At 43.9% G+C, this 26,262-nt stretch overlaps 1 protein-coding gene across 2 annotated transcripts in view; it reads right to left on the bottom strand.

Annotated features, from left to right (window-relative positions):
- The window catches only part of LOC141144864 (leukocyte elastase inhibitor-like), a 168,404-nt gene that overhangs the window by 115,181 nt on the left and 26,961 nt on the right, over window positions 1–26,262 (bottom strand). For both annotated transcript variants that reach the window (XM_073630949.1, XM_073630948.1), the window contains exon 2: window positions 18,354–18,531. In XM_073630949.1, coding sequence (XP_073487050.1) covers window positions 18,354–18,521 — 168 coding nt within the window. In that variant the 5' untranslated portion in view covers window positions 18,522–18,531. The remainder of the gene's footprint in view (window positions 1–18,353; window positions 18,532–26,262) is intronic.

Raw genomic sequence — 26,262 nt, 5'->3', positions numbered from 1 at the left:
ACAGAGGACTGGGAACGAGGTACTGAGCCGCCTGCAGCTGGACGTTTGTAAAGGTAAGACTTAAAGGGGTTGTAAAGGTAAAAATTTTTTCACCTTAATGCATTCTATGCATTAAGGTGAAAAAACTTTTGACAGTACCGCCGCCCCCAGGCCCCCCGTTTTACTTACCTGACGCCTCGAATCTTCGCTGCTCGTCCTCGTCATCTTCATTGCAGCTCAGCCTGGTCGCTGATTGGCTGCAGTGGATGGATTGAAAGCAGCGCAGCCATTGGCTCGCGCTGCTGTCAATCACATCCGATGACGAGGCGCGCCGGGGGGCGGGGCCGAGTGATACAGCGAGCGGCTATAGCCGCCAGCTGTATCACGGGAGCGCGCCCGCAAGCACTCACCACCGTGCGAGGGAGCTCGCATTAAGGTGGTAAATGCTTGCGGGGAGGAGCTGAAACAGCCGCCGAGGGACCCCAGAAGACCAGGTTCGGGGCCACTCTGTGCAGAACGAGCTGCACAGTGAAGGTAAGTATAACATGTTTTTAAAAAAAAAAAAAAAAATTAACTTTACAACCCCTTTAAATGACTCAAAAGTATCAGCCAAATCCTTTCTAAAAGAGCTCAGTAAATCCTGCTGAACCACAGGTGCACTAGGAGTGGTTTCCTCTTTCACTAAGTCTGCAATACATCCTTTGCATAACACTTTTGCCCTGGACTCTTTAAGCACATTTTTGCAAGATGGGCATTTTCTTTTAACAGAAAAAGAAGAATGTTTGGTCTTTTCTTTTGCCTTCTGAAATACATGGGCATTTTCTTTTAACAGAAAAAGAAGAATGTTTGGTCTTTTCTTTTGCCTTCTGAAATACATAAGCAGATAAACCTATAAACAAACAGCATGCTAAAAAAGAAATGGAGGAGCTAACACTTTAACCCCTCTCCTTCACTCAGCCAGTAAATCCCCCCACAGATTCACTTCACAATCTTAAAACACACTTACTTCCTGCTTCAATACACAGGAAGAGTGTTGCAGGCTCTTTAAAATTTCTAGAATTTAACAAAGAGGGAACTAAAACATGCCCATAGAGTAAGTTACAGAGACCGCTGTCCCCGCTTACCTGGGCCTGGCTGACTTGTGTGGCTCCTGCTCCTGCCACCGCCGACTGTTCCTCCTCCATACTGTCAGGATTTCAATGGCGTTTTGGTGCTTGTTTTTAAAGTTTCCCGGTCCACTCGCCACTGCGAGGGCCGGAAATGACGTCAGCCGGAAGAGACCTGCCCTCCCCTCCTGCATTCCAGCGGTCGGAACCGGAAGCCGCGTCGCGCCGCTAGAGGTCCCGCCCCCCGGCCGTAGTGAGGCGCTCGCCACCAGAACCCGGAAGGCTGAGCTTTGGGGATGAAGAGGAGACTCCGCTCCTCCCTAGCTAGCCGCCGGTCTGAAGATGCGGGGACCCCCAGCAGCCTGACCCTCGCCGGGTATGAAGAGGGGAGGACGCCGGAGCAACCCCCGCACGTAAAGGGAGGAAGCTGGGCTGGCCTGTGAAACAGAAAGAAAACCAAAATACTGGTATGCCCCAAACTCTCTCCACCCGGAGACAGCGCAGCACACCCCTGGCTCCCTGCAGCGCTTCCACCATGGCGGAGGAAGCACTACAACTGAGGCCATGATGGAAGTGTCCGGTCTTTAAAGAAAAAACTGACTGCAGTGTTTCCTGGGAAAAGTGGGTGGAGCTGCGCTCTCTCCAGGTGCTGTCCTGAAAGACGAGGGGAGAAAATATCACTCACATGTAATAAAATGCTCATAAAGACCTGTATTTTAGATCAATCCATGAAGGTGAGGGCACATCGAAAATTCACTTTGAGGTGGATCAGATAACGTGGAAGAGTGTAATTTACAGCACTGGGCATATATAATTACCAACCTTGAATGCAAATGAGTGATATTTCACAGTATATGTGGTTTTATGTGCATACCTGCATATTGATACACACAAGACAAGTAGGGGAATCACAATGTATTCATTTATTTTTTACTTTGTTTTTCACATGGTTATTTACTTCTATTTGAGGTTTGACAATTCTGCAGCAGCACAGCTCATTCATTTGTACATACCAGTAACTTATATTTGTGGTGAACTTACACTAGGTGGTTTGCAGCAGCTGGCATTGATATATTTATCATACACTATTGTTTGTCACAATCTGGTTAATCGCAGCGCACAAGTGTTTTTGTTTTTTTATTAGCACAGGGCTAGTGCCGGAGGTGGCAGGTACAGAGAACCGTTGTGCTCTGTACAGCAAAAAGTCCTACTAACAGGAGTGACACTGCAACCACTCCTGTCAATGAGAGGCAAGGAGAATAGAGCTCCTGGAACTCCCAGTGCAACCCCCACACCCTGCACGTAGAGCTGACACCAAGAGCATATGCCTCTTCTGCCCCCTTGTCCCAGCCCTGGCCCAAATTTCAAGATTGTGGTGTCAAGCAGCCTCTGTGGTGTCATCCTACCCCTTGTGAATAGCATCTGATATAAGGGAGAGGTATTGCAGAGCTTGCCAGAGAAGTGGCCAGGTATGAGCAGTGCAGCTGGCAAGCCTGCAAGGCCTGTCTAAGGCTTAAGAAAACTCTGGATTGATGGTCACTTTTCTGCATAGCTCTGTTGAGCTACTGGAATATTAGATTACAAAGCCAGCTGCAGTGCTTGTGCCTGCCCTACTGAGTTCTTTGACCAATGGCTACTGTATACAATTGGTAGATACTCACGGTTTTTGTAGTGCAATGGGCACACAGGGCATCTTCTTCCTCCTGGCAATCTCCCATGGACCCACACTTGTCCTTTTCTTAAAGTAAAAACTAAAAAAATGTTTTTTCTCATTGTGAATAGAGGAAGGGAGTGTTATAAACCCTGTCAGTTTTTTTTTCCCCCATCTGTGTACCACTGGGGAGATTTACCTTCACTTCCTGTCCCATAGCCAAGGCAGACGTGAGAAGAAACCCTTGCAAATTAAGGGAATCCCTTGGGGCCCCTCAGGTCACCAGAATTAGTGTATTCATTGGAAGACTTCTCATCTATTACTTTTCTGTGGACATCCCAAAATGTTGGCTTTTCTTTTACTTTCACTTTCAATGATAACAGTAAACAGGACAAATAGAGAGGGTGAATCTAACTAATGGGGGGCACAGACAGCATTCATCTCCGCTCTATTCAAAACAAAAAAAAGTTTTGCCTTTAGTTAAACTTTAACCACTTCAGCCCCGGAAGGTTTTACCCCCTTAATGACCAGGCCATTTTTTGCTATATGGAACTGCGTTACTGTAACTGAAAATTGCGCAGTCGTGCGACGCTGTACCCAAACAAAATTGATGTACTTTCCCACAAATAGAGATTTCTTTTGGTGGTATTTGATTACCTCTGCGGTTTTTATTTTTTGCGCTATAAACAAAAAAAGCAACAATTTTGAAAAAACATAGTATTTTTTATTTTCTGCTATAAATATATATCCAATAAAAATATGTAAAAAATCAAATTTCTTCATCAATTTCGCAAGTTTCGCAACGTCATTGTTACGTAGCTTCAACAGGACGTACAGTTGAAGCTACGTAACAATGACGTTGCGAAACGCGTCGACGTAATGAAGCTGTACGGACGCCGACCTAGTCATCTCCCACAGTGAGGGGAGACGGGGATCTCTTCTAGTGGAAAGCTGAAACTTCAAACAGCGATATACACGGGGGATTAAGTTGCCGCACAAGTACAGCTGTACTCTGCATCCGTGAATGAGAGGATTATCACCCCCTGAGTGTTCGGAGGACGCAGTACGTCACGGCCGGTATTGGCAACACAGATAAGAAAGTCATGGAGCAGTGGAGCAACCGCAAGATATAAAACATCGCTTTGACCTTCGCATGACAGAGAGGTAGTAAAGTAACCCCTTCAGCTCCTTATGCAGTTGTTATCCAAAATCGCTGACTATTGAAGTGGCATGGAGTGGCCATAAGCGGACAGTAGGTTATAACATTCTGATATCTAGCTTTGCATAGGTTTCTATAATACCGTTATACATTTAAAGTCCCGGGAGCCATACTGCCGCTCTGAAATGTCAAGTGATCTGTTTCTGGCATCAATAGTATACACCTCACTGTGCGGCATTTATACCCCGTATACTCTATAGAGACACTCTGGTTTACTTACCCACTTCACCAATTACAGGAATGGACTTGAGCAGAATTCATGATTCATGCATGCGCATGCTAAACACATTCACAAGTCCCCCTGACCCATTTATCTAGCTGTAGTATAAACACAGCTATAGTGGATGATAATCAGCGAGTCCTCAGAGTCAGTTTATTACCTCCTAAACATCTATTCCACTTTCCCCACTTTCCCCATCTCCCCGGGGGACCACGCATGCATAAGGCTCTTTCATTTTTATATTTTTTTCGAAGACATAATTTATTATATAATTTTTTGATGTGGCGATTGACCACAGGGACCTTATGCATCTGTGGGATTGTAGGCGCCTGTACTGTATGGTTTTATGTGTCTATATGTGTGTAATTGTTTGATGTTTTTTGTTTTGTGTTGCTGGTTAATGGGCGTACCTTGTGCTGCTTGCACAGGACGGGCCCATTAATTTGTGCCTGGTGGATCAGCTCCACACATGTATTCTATTGTCAGCAGCTAAATCATTTTTGTACTTTTTTAATTTTTTCAATAAACTTTCACATTTTTACGTATATTATTTCCCCTTTATTGCCCACCATATCCTTAGTAGCCACTTTTTGGACCAAGGGAGACCACTCTCTTGTGTTTTCCCTTGTTCCTCCCCCTATTGATATGCTTGATTTAGGTTACGGATACGGCCTCCAATTTGAGGAGAGGCATTGGGTGAGACATTGTGATGTTGCGATTTTTCTAAAATAAAGATAGGTACCTTAAGGGTGGTCCCCCTCTCTTCCTTTAAGCCCCTGTTTTTAATGCATACTGTTAGACAGGAAAATTTGGTTGTTTGCAGGCTGGTCGATAAGTTAAGTAGTAGTTTTTTCTGGTTTTGTTTACTGCAAAGGGTCTGAAAATTGAAAGAAATTTAGGAATGGCTCCATGATCATGCTCTTTCCTGATTTTTCACAAGATGTGCAAAGACAGGGGGCCAAATTGCAAGGTATTAAAAAAAAAACAAAAAAAAACCTCCTACATAAAAATGAATATGTCATATTCCATATGTAGCGCTACCCCCTCAAGGGCCACTAGAAGTTGCTTGTCCTGACCTTGCAAAAGCCTACACCTCTGAGGCTCAGGGTTCTGACCAAGGGCGTACCTAGAGCATTTGGCACCTGGGGTGGATCCCATATCTGGCACCCCCGCCCAACTTTAAAATATAAAAACACCCACAAAAATTTGTAATGTTTCTCTCAAATTGCAATTTGTGTAAAAAATACACTTCAATGATGTAAAAAAAAAAAAAAAAAGTCAAGTTAGATGAATTTTTTGAATACAGTGGAACCTCGGATTACGAGCATAATCCGTTCCAGGAGAATGCTCGTAATCCAAAGTACTTGCATATCAAAGCGAGTTTCCCCATTGAAGTCAATGGAAACAAAAATAATTTGTTCCGCACTGACATCAATGGCATGGGGGGCGCCGGAGAGCCTTGGAAACGGACGGAAAGGCTCGGGGACACCTCGGCAAACCTCGGAAAGACTCCGTTCCCGAGGTTTGCCGAGGTCAGCCGAGCTGTCCTCAGGCCTTTTCGTGCATTTCCGAACAGCGCCGATCGGCTCCGGCGCCCCCCCCACCTCAGGCCAAACGCGGTACTGCACACGCTTTGGCCTGAATCGTGCTCATTTTGCGAGACACTCGCAAACCGAGTTACGATTTTTAAAAATACAGTGCTCGTATTGCGAAACGCTCGTTAACCGCGTTACTCGCAATCCGAGGTTCCACTGTAATGTGAAAGATGTTACGCCAAGTAAATAGATACCTAATATGTAATGCTTTAAAATTGCGCACACTCATGGAATAGCAGCAAACTATGGTACTTTTAACAGTTACCCGTTTAACCACCTCAATACAGTGCGCTCTCACATTTTGAATGACAATTACTCAGTCATGCAACACTGTACCCATATGAAATTTGCGTCCTTTTTTTCACACAAATAGATCTTTCTTTTGGTGGCATTTAATCACTAGTGGGTTTTTCATTTTTTGTGCTATAAATAAAAAAAGACCATCAATTTTGTGAAAAAGAAAATGCCTTTTTCTTTGTTTCTGTCATAAAATTTTGCTAATTATTAATTTTTCTTCATAAATTTTGGCCAAAATTTATACTGCTACATATCTTTGGTAAAAATAATCCAAATTAGTGTGTATTATTTGGTCTTTGTGAAAGTTATAGAGTCTACAAACTATGGTGCCAATCACTGAAAATTGATCACATCTGATCAGGCCTTCAGTACATCAGATGAATCTCATTTCTTGAGACACTAACAAGTCAGGAAAGTACAAATACCCCCAAAATGACCCCTTTTTAGAAAGTAGACATTCCAAGGTATTAAGTAGCATGGTGATTTTTTTTATGTTGTAATTTTTCCCCACAATTCTTTGCAAAATGAAGATTTTTTTGTCATTTTATCAGGTTATTTCTCACACACAGCATACTGTATGCATACTACAAACTACACCCCAAAATATATTCTGCTACTCTTTCCGAGTATGGAGATACCACATGTATGAGACTTTTACACAGCCTGGCCACATTCAAAGGACCAACATTGAAGTAGCACCTTCAGGCGTTCTACGAGCATAAATGACACATCTCATTTCTCAACCACCTATTATTATCATTATTATTATTATTATACAGGATTTATATAGAGCCGACAGTTTACGCAGCACTTTACAACATTAGGGCAGACAGTACAATTACAATACAATTCGATACAGGAGGAATCAGAGGGCCCTGCTCGTTAGAGCTTACAATCTAGGAGGGAGGGTCAAGTTATACAAAAGGGTAATAGCTGTGGGGGATGAGCTAATGGAGAAAATCGTGCAGTTGTTAGATGGAGGCAGGATAGGCTTCTCTGAAGGGGATAGTCTATTTAAAGATAAGCCAATGAGGAGGGAGTTGCAGTAGTCAAGGCGAGAGATAACTAGGGAGTGAATCAGGAGCTTTGTGGTTTCATTGGTTATAAAGGGACATAGTTTAGAGATGTTGCGGAGGTTGAGGCGGCAAGCTTTGGAAAGTGATTGGATGTGGGGCCGAAAGGAGAGTTCAGAATCCAGGATAACACCTAGCACCCTGACATGTGGGGACGGGTGGATGGTTGTGCCATTGCTCTTGACAGACAAGTCAGGGGAAGAGGTACGTGGGAGAGGAAATATTATAAGCTCGGTTTTGGACAAGTTGAGTTTGAGGAAGTGGTGTGACATCCATACAGATATGTCGGTTAGTAAGTTAGTGATGCGTGAGGAGACTGATGGAGTGAGTTGAGGGGTGGAGAGATAGATTTGTGTGTCGTCAGCGTAGAAATGATATTGAAAACAGTGAGAGGCTATCAGCTGACCCAGGAAAGAGGTGTAGATTGAAAATAAAAGAGGTCCAAGAACAAAACCTTGGGGACCCAGACCGAGAAGGGAAGAGAAGTGGAGGAAGTAGAATTGTAAGTGACACTGAAGGTGCGTTGGGATAGGTAGGATGGGAGCCACTGAAGAGCAGAGTCACGGAGACTGAAGGAGTAAAGTTTTTTTTTTGAGGAGGGGGTGGTCAACCGTGTCAAAGGCAGCTGAAAGGTCCAGAAGTAGGAGTAGAGAATAGTGTCCGTTGGTTTTTGCAGTTAGTAGGTCATTTGTGAGTTTTAAAAGAGCAGCTTCTGTGGTGTGTTGAGGGCGAAATCCAGATTGAAGGGGATCAAGAAGGTTGTTTTTAATGAGGTGGTCACTCAGTTTGTTGTAAACCAGGCGTTCAAAGAGTTTAGAGGAATAGGGGAGCAAGGAGATAGGGCATAGGTTGTTAAGATTGGTAGGGTCCAAGGATGTTTTTTTAAGTATGGGGGTGACCAGTACATGTTTTAGAGAATTGGGGAAGATGCCAGAGGTGAGAGAGAGAGGGCAACCGTAGCATTTGAGAGGGAATAGGGTTCAGGGGACAGGTGGTTAGGTGGGCGATAGAAAGGAGTTTAGCAACTTCGTATGTAGTAGCAGATTTGAATAGGGAGAGTGTCAGATGTACCTGTTGACATGGGGTCTTAGCTGGGGGAGATACCTGCAGAGTGGAGATTTCATCACGGATTGTATCAATCTTGTTTTTGAAGTGATTAGCGATCTCCTGGGCAGTGAGTTAGTCAGTGGGTGGAGGCGGTGAAGGAGGAAGTAGAGAGTTGAAGGTAGAGAAGAGTTTACGGGGACTGGATGAGAAGGCGTTAATAAGAGTTGTAAAATAGGTTTGCTTGGCAGTGTGGAGGAAAGAATAGTATTTTTGGAGTGCAGATTTGTATTGGTTGAAGTCTTTGAGAGACTTAGTCTTGTGCCACAGACGCTCAAGAGCGCGACTACATTTTTTGAGAATTTTAGTGTCATCTTTGCCAGGGTTGTAGGGGTCGAGGCCTGATTCTGCGTGTAGTGAGGGGAGCAACCTTGTCCAGGGTGGAGGACAGGGATTTATTGTAGATGGACGTGGCTTGGTTGGGGCAGGACAGGGGAGAGATTTTGTCATAGAGGTGGTCAGTAGCAGAATAGAGAGAGAAGGTGAAGTTGTGAAAGTTTCTACGGGTGATGGTTAGGCGATTGGAGGGAAAGGTGGTGGAAGACAGGGGGAGAGAGAAACTAATAAGGTGGTGGTCGGAGAGAGGAAAAGGATTGTTTGAGAAGTTGCATGGAGTGCATAGGTAGAATAATACAAGCTCAAGGGTGTTGCCATCAGAGTGAGTAGAAGCCTGTACCCATTGCTTCAGGTCAAATGAAGAGGTTAGACTAAGAAGTTTAGAAGTAGCAGGAGTGTTTGTATTAGCAGGGATGTTGAAATCACTGAGAAGGATTGTGGGAATTTCCAAAGAGAGAAAGTAGGGTAGCCTGACAGAAAACTCATCAAGGAAAGTCGATAATGGTCCAGGGGGCCGGTAGATCCCGACAATTCTTAGGGAAGTTGGAGAGAATAGACGTATACAGTGGGCTTCAAATGATGAGAGGGAAAAAGAGGGAGGAGAGTGAATAACCTGGAAGGTGCTCTGGGGGGATAGGAGGAATCCCACTCCACCTCCCTTGCGTCCATTAGGCCTAGGGGAATGAGTCCAGTGAAGGCCACCCTGGGATAGGGAAGCAGGAGAAGGGGAGCCAGATTCGTGGAGCCAGGTTTCGGTGAGAGCAAGTAGATTAAAGGAATTAGTGACAGAGAGATCATGAACAGTGGTGAATTTGCTGCAGACAGAGCGGGCATTCCAGAGGGCACAGGAGAGGGAGGCTGGGGTTGGGAAGAAGAGGAATGGAGACTAAATTGCGTAGATTGTGACTACTGCCAGAGGGTGTAGGGTGATGGTGATGGGTGTGTTGGGTAAAGTTAAATAAGGGAGGCCCAGGGTTTGGGGAAATATCTCCAGCGGTTAGAAGCTAAAGAGTAAGGGAGGTAATATGAGAATACGATTTGTATGAGGGGGACATGCTTCAGTATGCTGGGGGGGGGTTTGTTAACAAGTGGGCTTAGAGTTAGAAAGAGGTGATAAGTGCAGTAATAGGGGGAGGGGAGAAGTGAGGGTGATATGTACAGATTGTGGGGTGGAGCGAAGAAAAGAGAGTTTGAGGAGAGAGGCAGCAATTGTGAAAAGGAGGAGAGGTAAAGAGTGCATGTTTCAGAGAGGAAGGTGAGATGATTTGGAAATGAGGTCACGTGCAGTCCGCTGTGGTTTGCTTTGTGAAAATCGCTGAAGTTCAAGAGCGGAAGTGCCACTTATTTCAAGAACCCCACTTCATCAACATGGGGACAAGGTGTTTTGGGGGGCTACCCCAAAGCACCCTCCCAATGTTGAGGGCATGTGGCCTGGTACGGTTCAGGGGGGGGGGCGCTCTCTCGTCCCCCCCTCTTTTCCTGCGGCCTGCCAGGTTGCGTGCTCGGATAAGGGTCTGGTATGGATTTTTGGGGAGACCCCACGCCATTTTTTTAAAAAATTTTGGTGCGGGGTTCCCCTTAAAACCCATACCAGACCTGAAGGGTCTGGTATAGATTTTGAGGGGGACCCCACGCCATTTTTCTTTTAAATTTGGCCAGGGTTCCCCTTAATATCCATACCAGACCTGAAGGGCCTGGTATGGAATTTAGTGGGACCCCCACGTCATTTTTTTTTAAATTTTGGTTCAGGGTTCTCCTGTGGGGAATTCCCATGCCAATGCAAAAAAAAGTTTTAAAAACGGCCGTTTTCGGCTTGAAATTTTTTCCTTTGAAATGTCATTTTGCTGTCAGACTGTTCTAAACACGGGAAACACATGCCCCTTTACAGGCATACAGGCATACTATAGACACCCCCCAGGTATGAAATTTAAAGGGATATTACACTTTTATTGTTTCACTTTAAGCATTATTAAAATCACTGCTCCTGAAAAAATGACCGTTTTTAAAACTTTTTTTTGCATTGATCCATGCCCCCTGGGGCAGGACCCAGGTCCCCAGACACTTTTTATGACAATAACTTGCATATAAGCCTTTAAAATTAGCACTTTTGATTATTCATGTTCGTGTCCCATAGACTTTAACGGTGTTCGCGTGTTCGAACTAATTTTTTGCCTGTTCACATGTTCTGGTGCGAACCGAACAGGGGGGTGTTCGGCTCATTCCTACTAAGGGACACTTTTGGGGACCAGTGACACCAATACAGTGATCAGTGCTATAAAAATGCACTGATCCCTGTATAAATTACACTGGCAGGGAATGGGTTAACACAAGGGGGTGATCAAGGGGTTAAATGTGTTCCCTGAGAGGTGTTTCTAACTGGGGGGGGGGGGGGGGGGAGTGTTACACTGGAGGAAAAGCTGAAAAACGATCTCACTTTTCCTCCCTGGCAGATCAGCGGTGCGCTTTGTTTACATCGGCACACCGCGGCGGCCATCACGGCCGCCAGACTTGCTGATTGGCTCTCACTGTGTCCAATCACCGCGGGAGTGGCGTGCCTGTGCCACGCGGGCGCCCCTTGAAACACGTGCACGAAATCACGTACAGGTACATGATTTTGCGCACCCAGACCGCCCTGCTGCAGTAAATTTATGTGGAGCGGTCCGGAAGCGCTTAATAAACGGTTGTATATCTATAAGGTGGTTGTAATCTGCCGCACGTTTATGAGCAGAATCTTTGTTAAAAGGAGGTCCTTGGAGTATGGGTATCGTTGATCTACAGCTAGGTATGGTGGGGCCCAGAGATGTTTCTGTGTAGTAGCAAGCCAATGAGGCTGAATGTAATAGATGTTGCATTTTCCGCAAAGACCCTCCAACTGGTCATGTGTCAAGGTGTCTGCATGCAGTGTCTTTTAGGTAACGTGTCAGAGATAAGATGGGCTTCTGCCCGCTCACCAATCCGGCTGATACATGGGTCCTGTGAGGCAGGATATTCTTGTGCAGGCTCTTGAATATCTGCTGCAAGTTGTCTGGTGCCCAACTGGCAACCTGTAGTCCCTGGAATCCAGCGATGACTGCGTGGGTGTGCAGAGTATTTGAACCCGATCATCAATACAGCAGATGCAGTAACAGTGACAGTCACCCTGCACTCAGCGATGCAGCTCTCAGGGTTAGAGGTCCCAGGTCAGCTTAGTGCCCGCCAACAGCACCTGGAGTGACAGCCTGCTGCTTTTGCAGCTCTGAAGCCTGTGTCCCAAGAAAGTGAGCCCACCCAGGACAGTCAAATTTATCTGCTTGCCCGGAATTCCTTTAGTCTTTCAGCACTCTGGAACTTGTAGTTTCAAACAGTACTAAGACTAGTGTAAATCCAGGTGACTGGCATACATGTCCTACAATCCTCTATTAGTGAATGGCTTGTCTTCTGAATTCTGGAAGTGATGTGATTATTTCCCCATTTTGAGCACTAGGGGGAAAGAGTTCCATGTATAGCACACAAAGGAGTGTCCCTTAGTGAAGGTAAAAACACAGCCAGCACTTGGCTACATACACAATACCCTGCGAAATTAGTAGTAATTCTAAATGGGGACACTCATTTCTTTGATAAGCCATAAGCGACCGTTGACTGGCTAGATTCGGCAGGCTACTTTTTTTGTACATTTGTTTCCTGTAGAGATATTTGGCTTTGCACTTTCCCTTTTTTATGTTGTGGCGCTACTATGGTTTGTTATTTCTGGATCTATATTGAGACAGATGTCATTTAAATTATTTTTGTTACTGCTAAAAAGGTTTTCCAAATTTTTTTTATTTGAATATGCATTTCACACTGATCACCTGTCAATATGATGGTATCTGACTGGTTGGAGCAGTAAATTATTGATTTTATTTTCTATAATCCACCATCCGAGAGTGCCATGCCTTGCCATCATTTTAGCTCTTCTGTGTATCAGTTCAGTTGATGTATGGATCTACGAACTCTGCAATACTGCAGCATGTGGGACTATATCACCCATGCTCAGCTGGACTATTACACAGCTATGATTGCTTGCATGATCTGTCATGCATTAAAGCACTCCAGTTCTACTCGTCAGAAACCATGAATCAGACTGAGACAGACGTACAGGTAAATCACACTTATTTAATAATAAAAAAAGTTAAACAGAGTAAACGTAGTAAAAAAATAGCCAGAGTTCAGGAACCGGAACGGATAGTCAGACAAGCCAAAACGTCAGGAAGCCAAAGAACAGCATAGTAGAACAGCAAGCAGGATCTGGAGCCAGAAGGAATGTCAGCCAAGCAAGTCTTTAACAGGAACACAGGAGAGCGTCTCTAGAGATGTGACCAATGTGAAGGCAGAGATCATCTGGATTGGACAGCTTAAGTAAGTAGGGCCGATAAGCAGGATATCATCAACAGGTGAGTCACTGTGGAGAGATAGGAGCTGGCAATTAGCCGACAGCTGAGCGGCCAGCTCAGAGAAGGTAGGGCTGAGCCCAGCCCTGACAGTACCCCCTCCATAATGACCCCCCCCCCTCGCAGGACCACCAGGCTTGAGGGAAAAATAGCTATGGAAATCACGGAGGAGGACAGGGGTATGTACGTCCGAGGATGAGACCCAAGAGCGTTCCTCCGAGCTGTACCCTTTCCAAAGCACTAGGTACTGTATGCGCCCAGGGAACCTATTGGAGTCAACAATGGACTGTACTTCATACTCCTCATGGTTCTCAACCTGTACAGGGTGAGGATGAGGCAAAGCGGTTGCAGACCAAAGGTTTTAATAAGGAGACATGAAATACATTTGAGATACGCATATTAGAAGGAAGGTCTAAATGCGTAAGCGACTGAGTTAATCATGAGAAGAATACGGAAAGGCCCAAACTGAACCTCAGGTGCGAACCTTACAGAGGGAACACGAGATGACAGCCAGACCCTGTCCCCAACCTGGTAGGAAGGCGCTGGCAGGTGTCTGCTGTCAGCATGGAGTCTGTACCTATCATTAGCATGTCGCAAAGCCTCCTGGACTTGTGCCCAAGTGGAACGCAGACCACAGAGATGCTCCTCTAATGCAGGAATACTCTGCAGAAGAAATGAGTCAGGCAACATGGAAGGTTGGAAACCATAGTTCGCCATAAAATGGGGACAATCAGGAAGCAGAATTCAATGCACTATTGTGAGAAAACTCCGCCCATGGTAAGAGGTCTGACCGGTTGTTATGATGGTCAGAAATATAGCAACGTAGGAATTGCTCCAAGGACTGTTGGCTCGTTCTGCGGCCCCATTAGACTGCAGTTGATATGCAGAGGAGAAAGCAAGCTGTATTCCCAACTGTGCACAAAAGGCTTGCCAGAGCTGGGACACAAACTGACTACCCCCGTCTGAGACAATCACTTTGGGTAGCCCATGTAAGCGAAAGATCTTCCAAGCAAAAATGGAAGTACGTTCCTTAGAAGTGGGCAACTTCTTAAGTGGAATACAATGAGACATTTTCGAGAACCACCATAAGGATAAATGTGTTGCCCTGGGATTTGGGTAACTCCACAATGAAATCCATAGACAGGTGGGTCCAGGGCCTCTCTCCATTGGGTATGGGTTGTAGGAGGCCCACTGGAAGGTGTCGTGGAGTCTTACTCTGAGCACACATGGAACAGGCAGCTACGAAGGTGGTTACATCAGCACGTAGACTAGGCCACCAGAATTGTTGGGAAATGGCCCAAAAGAGTTGATTCTTCCCAGGGTGGCCAACAGGCTTGGGAGAATGGCAGGTCTAGAGCACGGCAGTACGGAGACTCTCTGGGACAAAGCAGCGGTCACAAGGTTTCTCAGGAGGAGCATGAACCTGAGCAGAAAGAATTTTGTCTCCCAAAAGGAGAAGTGAGACTGGTGTAAACGTAGCCAGAATACGATCAGGAGGAATCACAGGAACCGGAACCATCTTGGAAGTGGAGGAAAATTGTCGTGACAAAGCGTTAGCCCTTACATTCTTAGTACAATGAGACAATGTAATTGAAGCTAGACAAGAAAAGAGAATGTGAGATTCTTATGGTCAGTAAGAATGAGAACCGACACAGTGGTACCTTCGAGGAGATGTCTCCATTCTTTCAGGGCTAAAATGATCGCTCTCTGTCACTAATCTCGTAATTGCACTCCGCAGGTGACAATTTCTTAGAAAAGTAGCCACAAGGATGCATAGCGCTCTCAGAGGTAGGACGTTGACAGAAGGGCGCCAACTCAAGTCTCAGAAGCATCAACCTCAAGGATAAAAGGTAACGTAGGATCAGGATGTGCCAACACTGGAGCAAAAACAAAGGCAGCCTTGAGACGCTCAAAGGCCTTAATGGACTCTGGAGACCAACTCTGTGGGTTACCGTCCTTTCTGGTCATATCAGTCAGGGACTTGTCCAGAGACGAGAAGTTACTAATAAACTTCTGATAATAGTTGGCAAAGCCAAGAAAACGCTGCAGAGGATGTAAACCCACGGGTCGGGGCCACTGTAGGACTGCTGAAAGTTTCTCTGGGTCCATCGAAAAACCAGCAGTGGAAATGACATAACCCAGGAATTGAACCTGTTCATGATGGAATTCACACTTCTCCAATTTACAATAGAGATTGTTCTCTTTGTATCTGAAGCACACGACAGACATCTGTGTGGTGGCTCTCCAGGGACTTGGAAAATATGAGGATATCGTTGAGATAAACCACCACACATAACTGCAACAAATCGGAGGACATCGTTAATAAATTCCTGGAAAACTGCCGGGGCGTTACAAAGGCCAAAAGGCATTACGAGGTACTCATAATGACCTGTTCTGGTATTAAATGCAGTTTTCCACTCGTCGCCCTCCTTAATCCTCATGAGATTGTATGCCCCTCTCAAATCAAGCTTCCTGAAAACTGTTGCTCCCTTAAGGCGGTCAAAAAACTCTGTAATCAACGGAATCGGATAGGCATTCTTAATCGTGAAATGATTGAGACCCCTATAATCAATACAAGGTCCCAGTTCACCACTCTTCTTCTTCACAAAGAAACCAGCACCAACAGGAGACGAGGATTTGCGGATGAAACCTCAAGAAAGTGCATCTGCAACATACTCCTCCATGGCCTTATCCTCCAAGACCGACAAAGGGTAAACCCAGCCATGAGGGGGTATGGCACCAGGTTGAAAGTCAATTGCGCAATCATACGGCCAGTTTGGAGGCAAACTACTGGCTTGACCTTTGTCAAAAACATTGCTAAAATTGCGGTACTGCTCCGGCAGAGAGGAGAGTGAAGAGGTGCACAGCACTTTGGCTACCTTCTGGAAGCATGTCTTAAAGCATTGTGGTGACCAGGAGAGAACCTCAGCACGGAGCCAATCAAAAGAGGGGTTGTGCCTCTGTAACCAAGGATAACCAATAACCAGCGGAAACTTAGGTGAGGAAATAACTTGGAATTGGATTATCTCATGGTGAAGAGCCCCTATGGTCATGGACAATGGAACAGTCTCGTGAATCACATGGGCAGACTGTAGAGGTCTCCCATCAAGAGCCTCAATGGCAAGTGGATTGTCATGCAGCTGCATCGGAATCGAGTGCTTCGCTACAAAGACAGCATCAATGAACAGGCCTGCAGCCCCAGAGTCAATTTAGAGCCTGTATCTCGATGGATGACTCGAAGAAAGGGTAACCAAAACCAGGGGCTTATCCTTCAGGATAACTGGGGATGAAACAACGCCACCTAATGTCTGTCCGTGCGTTTCCTGGACGGGTAGGACAAGACTTCAAAAAGTGACCTGCCTGGCCACAATAAAGGCACAATCTCCCCCTCCTCCTCACGCCTCTCTCATCTGCAGAGAGACGCGTGAAGCCCAAGTGAATGGGTTCATCTTCACTGACCGACTTGGTACTAGGAGGCATGGGAGGCATGGGTGGGACTGCAAATGTACAGGAGTCTTCTGCAAGTGCTCCCTAAAAGAGAGTCTCTCTGAGTCTGGAGGCAATGAAGATGGCAAACGTGATCAACTTCTCCAGCTCAGTGGGTATATCTCAACCTGGTTGAGAAGCTCTCTGCATTGGGCTGGATCACCCCCAAATCGCTGGGGAAGCAGAGTGGAACCAGACATACCTCTTATAGAGGTAATACTCAAGGCTGGTGCCTGCACAGAGACTGGAGCAGCAGCAGGGGCGGCCTGCAACACAGGTTGTACCAGAGTAGCCACAGTGGGAGATTCCAGATGAGCCGTGCGACTCAGGAACATTTGTAACGCCATGGCAAACTGATCCATGTGGTGATCCTGCTCATCCAATCTGGAAAAAATATTACCAACAAGTGGATTGACTGCATCTTCTGAATTCATGGCCTTCACCTACTGTCAGAAACCATGAATCAGACTGAGACAGAAGTACAGTTAAGAGTCAGACAAGCCAAAATGTCCAGGGAGCCAGAGAACAGCGTAGTAGAACAGCAAACAGGAACACAGGAGAGTGTCTCTAGAGATGTGACCAAGACAAAGGCAGAGATCATCTGGACTGAACGGATTAGGTAGGCAGGGCTAATGAGCAGGGTATCATCAACAGGTGAATCACTGTGGAGAGATAGGAGCTGGCAATTAGCCGACAGCTGAGCGGCCAGCTCAGAGAAGGAAGGGCTGAGCCCAGCCCTGACACTTGTGCATGGTGATGGATTCTGTTTCTTTGGCTGATGCTTGGGGTTTGGTAGATTCTGGTCACTGGGATGTTGGGCATTTCTACATTGGTTTAGTATGTTCTGTTTCTTCTATCCACCAAACTGTCCAATTTTTGCTATACTGGATAGTTGTGGTCATATAATTTGAAATTTCTCTGCATTGTTTTTTGAGGGATATAATTCTAATCGCTATTGTGCTCTTGGTGTGATGGTTATTATTGTTAGGGTATTGTCATTGGGTGTTAAAGGTTTAAATGATGTTACTAAACAAAAGGTTATATTTGAGCACTTAAAACATCACTGTCCCTCTGAGCTGCTTGCAGTGGATGCAACTTTATTGCAAATACATGCAACATTCTCGCTAAATGTAGCTATCAAGCTATGTATCATACTTTGTTCTTGTCTTATACTATAGGGGTGAGTACCCAGATCTCAAGAGATTTCTTGCAAGCAGGTCCAGGTAGATCAATTTGTTCACTTAGTCTTTCTGAATTGTATCATTTGCCATTGCAGAGCTTCCACTATCGTACTCTAACAAGGTCATTAAATTGCTAGACACTTTTTTCTCTGACAAACTCCCCTTTAGGACTTGTGGCAGTTTCACATCATGTCAACTCAGTTCATCTGTTATTCAAATTCCTATAACTGTTGAGAATAGACCCCACTTTGGGTACTATTGACCTAACTCAGTTTGTCAAATTGACTCATATTCTTGCTAGTAACTTATCTGACCTATCTTGTATTTTTTATTCATTGATTACAAGATTAGAGTTAAATTGCATATACTTTAAAGAACAAAAAAAAAAGTTTTATATGTTATTACTATTTTAACAATACCCCTTTATTCAAATTTTACAATACAAAAGAGATGTTTTGCTGATTTACATCTCCCCTCTCATAAACATATTGTGGTTCAGCATGGATCCATCTAAAAAAATTGACACATGGATTCAGACTGAATGCCCATGTTAAAAAACAAAAAACAAAAAATTCAATACAAGCACTCTGTAACTACTAACCAGTTATGTCTAATGTGACCAGTGTATGGGTATCTGTACTCTGTAACAGACATACAATTATCTGTTGCTGGGTATGTTATTGCAAAATTATATACAGACCTTTGACATCTGAGCAGCAGTATTTTCTTTGGCTCCCAAATGAACCATTGCCAGAGCTGAGGAGATGCTCAATGGGGAGAAGAACAAGTTGCATTTTCTATCCTTTTCATTCAGCTTCCGAAAGAGATCAATAGCGAAGGAGCCATTTGCTACACTGAGAGAATCCATATTTTCAAGCCTGCAGAATTAATGAAAAATCAATGATGACATAATATATCAATTCAAGCTATACAACAATAAAGTTAATATGCAAATCTGAACTCCAGAAATTATCTTTTTTAAAACTTACATTGGTCCAGCCTAGTTGCATCTAATTCTACATATCTCACAATTGGAGGGCTGTTGGGGATGCAGAAATTAACTCAAGTATATTGTGCTACAAAGAGTCAATGCTGATCGAGCAACTTGCAATCTGTATACTGAACACAGGGGTCACTTGTTCCTCACCTCCTCCATTCAGAGAATGTCTTGAAACTTTTTTTAAAGAGTACAAGATGTTCTCTGATTGAATGAAGTAGTGATTGTGATGTTACCTGCCCTTCCTCTGCCTCTTCTAAATCAGGGAACACCTTCGCAGAAGGGCAGAGGTTATGCACATATAAGAATATTCAAACATAAGGGTTTCAATATAGATTTCAATCGCTAACTCACAGGTTATATGTGGTCGCTGTACCCAAAAACAGTCTCTTTATACCTGTACCCTAGGATTAGTACCTAAATGCAAAATACAGTTACTTTAAGCGGCTCTAGTGGCTTATAATGTAAACTAAACAAATATAACAAAAATGAAAATTGACCTTTATTAAAACATTATCCAAAAGTAATCATGATTGTTCCGTACAAGGCAATTATTGCACAACACGTTTTGTTGTTCACCAGCCTATCTCGGCTTTGTCAGGACATTGCAGCTGCAGGAGAGGGATCCATTTAAAGGGGAACCTTCTCCGTTAAGCCCTCCTTCATTTGTTAGAATGATGATGATGCCTAGAAAGGCCGCTGGTTACTTTCATAAACCCCATTTCTTTAACATTTGTTAAATCATCGTTGTCATTACATTCATAGATTAAATTTAATGATATAATATAGAATATAATCTATTGGACATCCTTAGCAATAAAAAATGTGTGCATATGGAGAATAGATCAGGAGATAACTCATTCTGAAATGAATGAAGCAGTAAGAAAAAAAAAGAGCATGCCATGACTTCAATGAATCTAACATTATTTTATACCTGTCTATCTAAAAGGATACCCTTTGTCCAGATATTGGAATAAATGGTGGGCCATAAAAAAAAGGGGGGGGGGGGGGTGGGCTAGCCAAGAGATATTTACTACTCCAAAAAATACCTGCAGGCTCAATTCTGTATTCAGCCTCAAAGGAAGCAAAGTTTTCAACCTGTTAAATACATAAACAGAACCATGTGGAATATTATGAATTACTGCCAACATCTCAATGTGTGCAAAGAAACCCCCCGGGGACCTTAAGGTAATGAGAAGACAGGTAGTAGTGTTAAAAGGACACCACCAATTTATTTTTGTAAATCATCATAAAACCGGACATAAGTCCATAAAACATGAGTACACAATTACACATAGACACAAATGAATATATAAAAGGGATAACAGAGAAGTATCCACAACTGGGGGGATCCAACTAAAAAGACTGCCTACTGATAGGTTGTTAAATAGGACCCCCAGAACTAGCCTGAGTAATTCTTTCTTTTAAGGGTCCATCGTGTGTGTGTGTTTAAAAAAAAAAAAAAAGGCACAAATCTCTATGAAACAATATTAGAAAATTAGCATATAAGGAAACAATACATCTACAAAAAAACTATACAGCAATTGTATACAAGATATACAGTGGGGACGGAAAGTATTCAGACCCCCTTAAATTTTTCACTCTTTGTTATATTGTAGCCATTTGCTAAAATCATTTAAGTTCATTTTTTTCCTCATTAATGTACACATAGCACCCAATATTGACAGAAAAACACAGAATTGTTGACATTTTTGCAGATTTATTAAAAAAGAAAAACTGAAATATCACATGGTCCTAAGTATTCAGACCCTTTGCTGTGACACTCATATATTTAACTCAGGTGCTGTCCATTTCTTCTGATCATCCTTCAGATGGTTCTACACCTTCATTTGAGTCCAGCTGTGTTTGATTATACAGATTGGACATGATTAGGAAAGCCACACACCTGTCTATATAAGACCTTACAGCTCACAGTGCATGTCAGAGCAAATGAGAATCATGAGGTCCAAGGAACTGCCTGAAGAGCTCAGAGACAGAATTGTGGCAAGGCACAGATCTGGCCAAGGTTACAAAAAAATTCTTCTGCACTTAAGTTTCCTAAGAGCATAGTGGCTGCCGTAATCCTTAAAGACGTTTGGGACGACCAGAACCCTTCCTAGAGCTGGCCGTCCGGCCAAACTGAGCTATCGGGGGAGAAGAGCCTTGGTGAGAGAGGTAAAGAAGAACCCAAAGATCACTGTAGCTGAGCTCCAGAGATGCAGTCGGGAGATGGGAGAAAGTTGTAGAAAGTCAACCATCACTGCAGCCCTCCACCAGTCGGGGCTTCATGGCAGAGTGGCCCGACGGAAGCCTCCTCTCGGTGCAAGACACATGAAAGCCCGCATGGATGTTGCTAAAAATCACCTGAAGGACTCCAAGATGGTGAGAAATAAGTTTCTCTGGTCTATTTGAGACCAAGATAGAACTTTTTGGCCTTAATTCTAAGCGGTATGTGTGGAGAAAACCAGGCACTGCTCATCACCTGTCCAATACAGTCCCAAAGGTGAAGCATGGTGGTGGCAGCATCATGCTGTGAGGGTGTTTTTCAGCTGCAGGGACAGGACGACTGGTTGCAATCGAGGGAAAGATGAATGTGGCCAAGTACAGGGATATCCTGAACGAAAACCTTCTCCAGAGTGCTCAGGACCTCAGACTGGACCGAAGGTTTACCTTCCAACAAGACAATGACCCTAAGCACACAGCTAAAATAACGAAGGAGTGGCTTCACAACAACTCAGTGACTGTTCTTGAATGGCCCAGCCAAATCCCTGACTTAAACCCAATTGAGCATCTCTGAAGAGACCTAAAAATGGCTGTCCACCAACGTTTACCATCCAATCTGACAGAACTGGAGAGGATCTGCAAGGAGGAATGGCAGAGGATCCCCAAATCCAGGTGTGAAAAACTTGTTGCATCTTTCCCAAAAAAATCATGGCTGTATTAGATCAAAAGGGTGCTTCTACTAAATACTGAGCAAAGGGTCTGAATACTTAGGACCATGTGATATTTCAGTTTTTCTTTTTTAATAAATCTGCAAAAATGTCAACAATTCTGTGTTTTTCTGTCAATATGGGGTGCTGTGTGTACATTAATGAGGAAAAAAAATGAACTTAAATGATTTTAGCAAATGGCTGCAATATAACAAAAAGTGGAAAATGTAAGAGGGTCTGAATACTTTCCGTCCCCGCTGTATATACACACATGTAAAGCATAGTATAAGTGACAACTCTACAATCAGAAAGTGTGTGAGAGATTAAAACACTTACATTTGATTGGCATAGAGAAGCTTTTAGATGGAGCTGGTATATCATGTGCACCGACCAATGGGAGTCGACACAGCCGCAAACACTACTATGCTACCACAAGGACCCACCCAGAAAGGGATCCCCAGTATGGTCGCCCTCAGGCAACCAAAAAGAAGCCAGGGGAAAGGTACAGATTTGAAGAACAGTCTATGGACAAAATATAATTGTATATAAATAAGTATGATAGATTGTAATGACACAGAGATTGAATAAACTCTCATATACGTGTCACTAAGAACAGTTGTAAGTAGAAACTGATCTGTCATTTGAATAACAAAGATACAGCATCTTCCAAACATCCAGGCCCGGTCTCCAGAGGAAGAGAAAACTATATGGGTCCTGGCCGGATATATGGAGAGGCTGATTGCCTGATAGTAAACACCTGCAATCTTCCTCAAAAACGGCTGGGGGATCCCATTAAAACGCCCAGCAAGTGGGGCCGGCACAGGCCTGGGTGGGCCCCGGGACGATGATGTGCGGCAAAACCCCTCACAAGAGGCGAACGACGTCACCCACTGAGGAGCTCCTATTGTCTGAGAAATAGGGCTGCCTTGAAACAGATAGCCCCTACGTGTCGGGCATAGCACAGGACACGGAAGCAGAGGCGAACTACCTCTGGTGGCCGGAAACCACTACAACAGCTCCATCTATAACAAAAACATGAAATGTGTTACTTAGGGACAGTAAACACTATATACAGACTGGAGGAGAGAAAAGGGGGGGGGGGGGGAGAATTAAACAACCACAAATAAGGAAGGGGAAAAGAAAAAAAAAATTGTAGAAAAACACAAAAATATATGACATCTAGGGAAAATGGGAAGGAACACCTTACAGCTCACAACCCCCCAAGACAAAGCCTGGTAAAAATGGCTTAAAGTTGAAAGCCTCATTCAAGCCAGGGGGTGAAGTGGCATTTAGATGATAAATCCACTTAAATTCTCTTTGCAAGAGAATTTTGTTTATATCACCCCCCTGGGATTGGGGTGTACACAATCCAATACAAGAAAGCGGACCCTTGGATTGAATCCAGCATGTGACATGTCCATATGATGGCCAACTGGTAACTCGGGGTCCTTTTTCTGTATGCTAGCAATATGTTTGTACATACGTTTTGAAAATTCTTGTATAGTCTTCCCAATGTAGAAACATCCACATTCGCACTTTAAGAGGTATATAACAAATTGGGTGCGACAGTTGGCATAGTGTTTTGCGGAAGGTCTCCCCATTGGGGATTACAATGTTAGTACCACTGTAGATAAAGGGGCAGTAAGTGCAAGAACCATAAGGAAAGGTTCCATAGGTCCTGCAGCTGTCTCCTCTGTGTTGGCGATACTCGCTTTGTACGACTTTTTGACCCACAGATGGAGCTCGCCTGTAGGCAATTGCTGGTTGCTCAGAAACAAAGGGGCCTAAAGTGGGGTTCATTTACAAAAAGATGCCAATATTTCTTGATAACCTGTCTGACCTTTGAATGGTGTGTAGAATGTGGTAATAATTATGGATGCTGTTTCATTAGATCGTATTTTTTTTATTTTTAAAAAGAAGGTCATGCCTAGATAATTTGTTTACCCGTTTGAAAGCCCTCTTGAGGGAGGTATTAGAATAACCCCTCTCAAGAAGACGTTTCCTAAGGGTATCGGCCCGTAAATATTGACTATAAGGGATGGATGATATTAAAGGCTGAGGGTGAAAACTGGAGGCGAACAAGATTGAATTGCCTGCCGTTTACTGTATAGTTCACTCAAGAGATTGCCCATGCTACTCTTCTGGATTAATACATCCAGAAATGTAATTTCAGTGGTACTAAATGTGAACGTAAATTTAAGGTTAAGGTCATTATCATTGATGCATGTCATGAATTGTGTCAGGGCTTCAGCGGAGCCCTGCCACAGAACAAAGATGTCATAAATATATCTATTCCAAGCCACAACACAAGCAGTGTAGTGGATCAAACTCTTGTCCACGAGCAAATTGCGCTCCCACACTCCCAGGTACAGGTTTGCATAGGAGGGGGCACAGGGGGTCCCAATAGCCACCCCCTGCACCTGGAGGTAGCGGGAGCCATGGAACGAGAATGTATTGTGGTGAAGGATGAAATGTAGAGATACCAAGATAAATTCATTGAGTGGTAATTCATGATCTCCCCCTTGGGACAAAAAGTTATGAATGGCCATCAAACCTCGTTTATGGGATATTGAACTATAGAGGGCCTCCAGGTCGATGGCGACCAAAAGAGTGTCGCCATCGATATGGGTGACCTCCAAGATCTGCAGTAGGTGTATGGTATCCCTCACGTAAGAGGGAAGACTTGTGTCAAAGGGTTTTCAGATGCTGGTCAAACATCTGGCTCAAGTTCTCTGTGAGACTCCCATTGCCAGAGACAATGGGTCAGCCAGGGAGTGTATAGGATCTTTGTGAACCTTGGGGAGTGTGTAGAATGTGGCACTGCGTGGAAAGGAGTTTGGATGTATTCCGAGGTGTCTTTGGGTATAATGTAATTGTAGTATGCTTGATCTACTCAAACATAGTTTTTGAATGAAGGAGTCTGCAAGTGCCTTGGATATGATTCGATACCATTCAGTTAGACAAGATCTTATGGCACATATCTATCTAGAACTTGTTTTACATGACCACTATATTACCCTCCTTGTCAGAAGATTTTATTGTAATGGTCTGGTTTCTGGACAGAGAGTGTAATGCCTTACACTCCAGGCACTTTCGTTGGTGCACTTAAACTCCTGTATAGCGGGCCCAAACACCACAACTGGCCCAGCTTATCAAGTGAAACAGACAGAATCCTCCTTAGCAAGGTGAGAGGACAATGATGTCTGTATACAGTGTCCCAGAAATGGAGAGCCTTATCCCTGCGGCACTACAAGTGTCAGCAAGACGACTGCCAGCAACAATGTCTGTATACAGTGTTAATACTCCTTCTATGATGCAGTGTCTCTGTTGAATGAAAAATGTAAAAACCCCACTGAATCCATTGCACTTGTAATTAAATTAATGAACCGTGGCTGGTGCGTCTAATAGACGGGATATCTCCTGTAATACCAATAGTTATGTGGAACTACAAAATTTTAAGACAAAGAGATGTCTCAAGAATGGTAAATAATCGGAGGGTCAGCTACAGTCTATGGTACAAATATATAAGACTTTATTGATGAAAAAAGAAAGATTAAAAGCGTGAGGTTCATCAGAGGTGACACAACTTAGTGCCTCAACACCGGTGAACCACACTCTCACAATGTCAAAAAGCAATCAACTGAAACACAAAAGGATATAAAATCAGTAAAAACCACTGTGCTCGAATCACCTCCCCACACACTCCACAGACCAGATCCCCCCCCTCACAGATGTGGGATATTCAATAGATGTTATGTGTTTGAAAAATATGTGTTTGAAAAATATTCATTCAATATTCAACTCATTGCTGTCCAGTAATGTGGTTTCAAAATAAATACTTGATGAACATATCATACAGAGCTAGTATTCCCATATAGCCATGAGTTGGCCACTAATATCTTGTGCACGGATCCTGATGGAATTATTTTACTCCCTGCATTGATCAGTACAGATCATATATTTGAATGGAATGACAGCCCCACAGTCAATCCCAATATTTCTGGGCGTGCTCCAACTTGCAGCTGAAAAAGATTTTAACCCTGTATCTTGCTATGTAGCTACATGATATCATGGAAGACAAGTCTTATAAGAATATAAGATTCCAGTCGTTTCCTTTTAACCTGGCACAAAGAGGCTGGTCGTCTGCTCAGCCTTTTTCCTGTGAAATCGCTGCAACAAACTGCATGACCCAAGGAGGGGTAAGCACCTTTGCAAGGTGAACTTTTCATACTTCCATACTAATTATAGCGATATTCAAAGATTAGGCTGGATACTGCTCTGCTTTTCATTCAATGAATCTCTATTGCTACACCCCGCCTGTCATATCAAAAAATTGGCCCGACAAAAAATTGATTGAGGCGGAGGAAGGATATATGCTTATTGAGAGACATTGTCCATATACAGCTTTGCTATATTGTTTGTGATTCACCATTGCCTACACTTTGAGCAGACGATCACTTTTTCAGCTGCAAGTTGGAGCACGCCCAAAAATATTGGGATTGACTGTGGGGCTGTCATTCCATTCAAATATATGATCTGTACTGATCAATGCAGGGAGTAAAATAATTCCATCAGGATCCGTGCACAAGATATTAGTGGCCAACTCATGGCTATATGGGAATACTAGCTCTGTATGATATGTTCATCAAGTATTTATTTTGAAACCACATTACTGGACAGCA

The sequence above is a fragment of the Aquarana catesbeiana genome, linkage group LG05, assembly GCF_042186555.1.
Source record: "Aquarana catesbeiana isolate 2022-GZ linkage group LG05, ASM4218655v1, whole genome shotgun sequence".
Lineage (NCBI taxonomy): Eukaryota > Metazoa > Chordata > Amphibia > Anura > Ranidae > Aquarana > Aquarana catesbeiana.
This window is presented reverse-complemented; position numbering and strand designations above follow the sequence as displayed.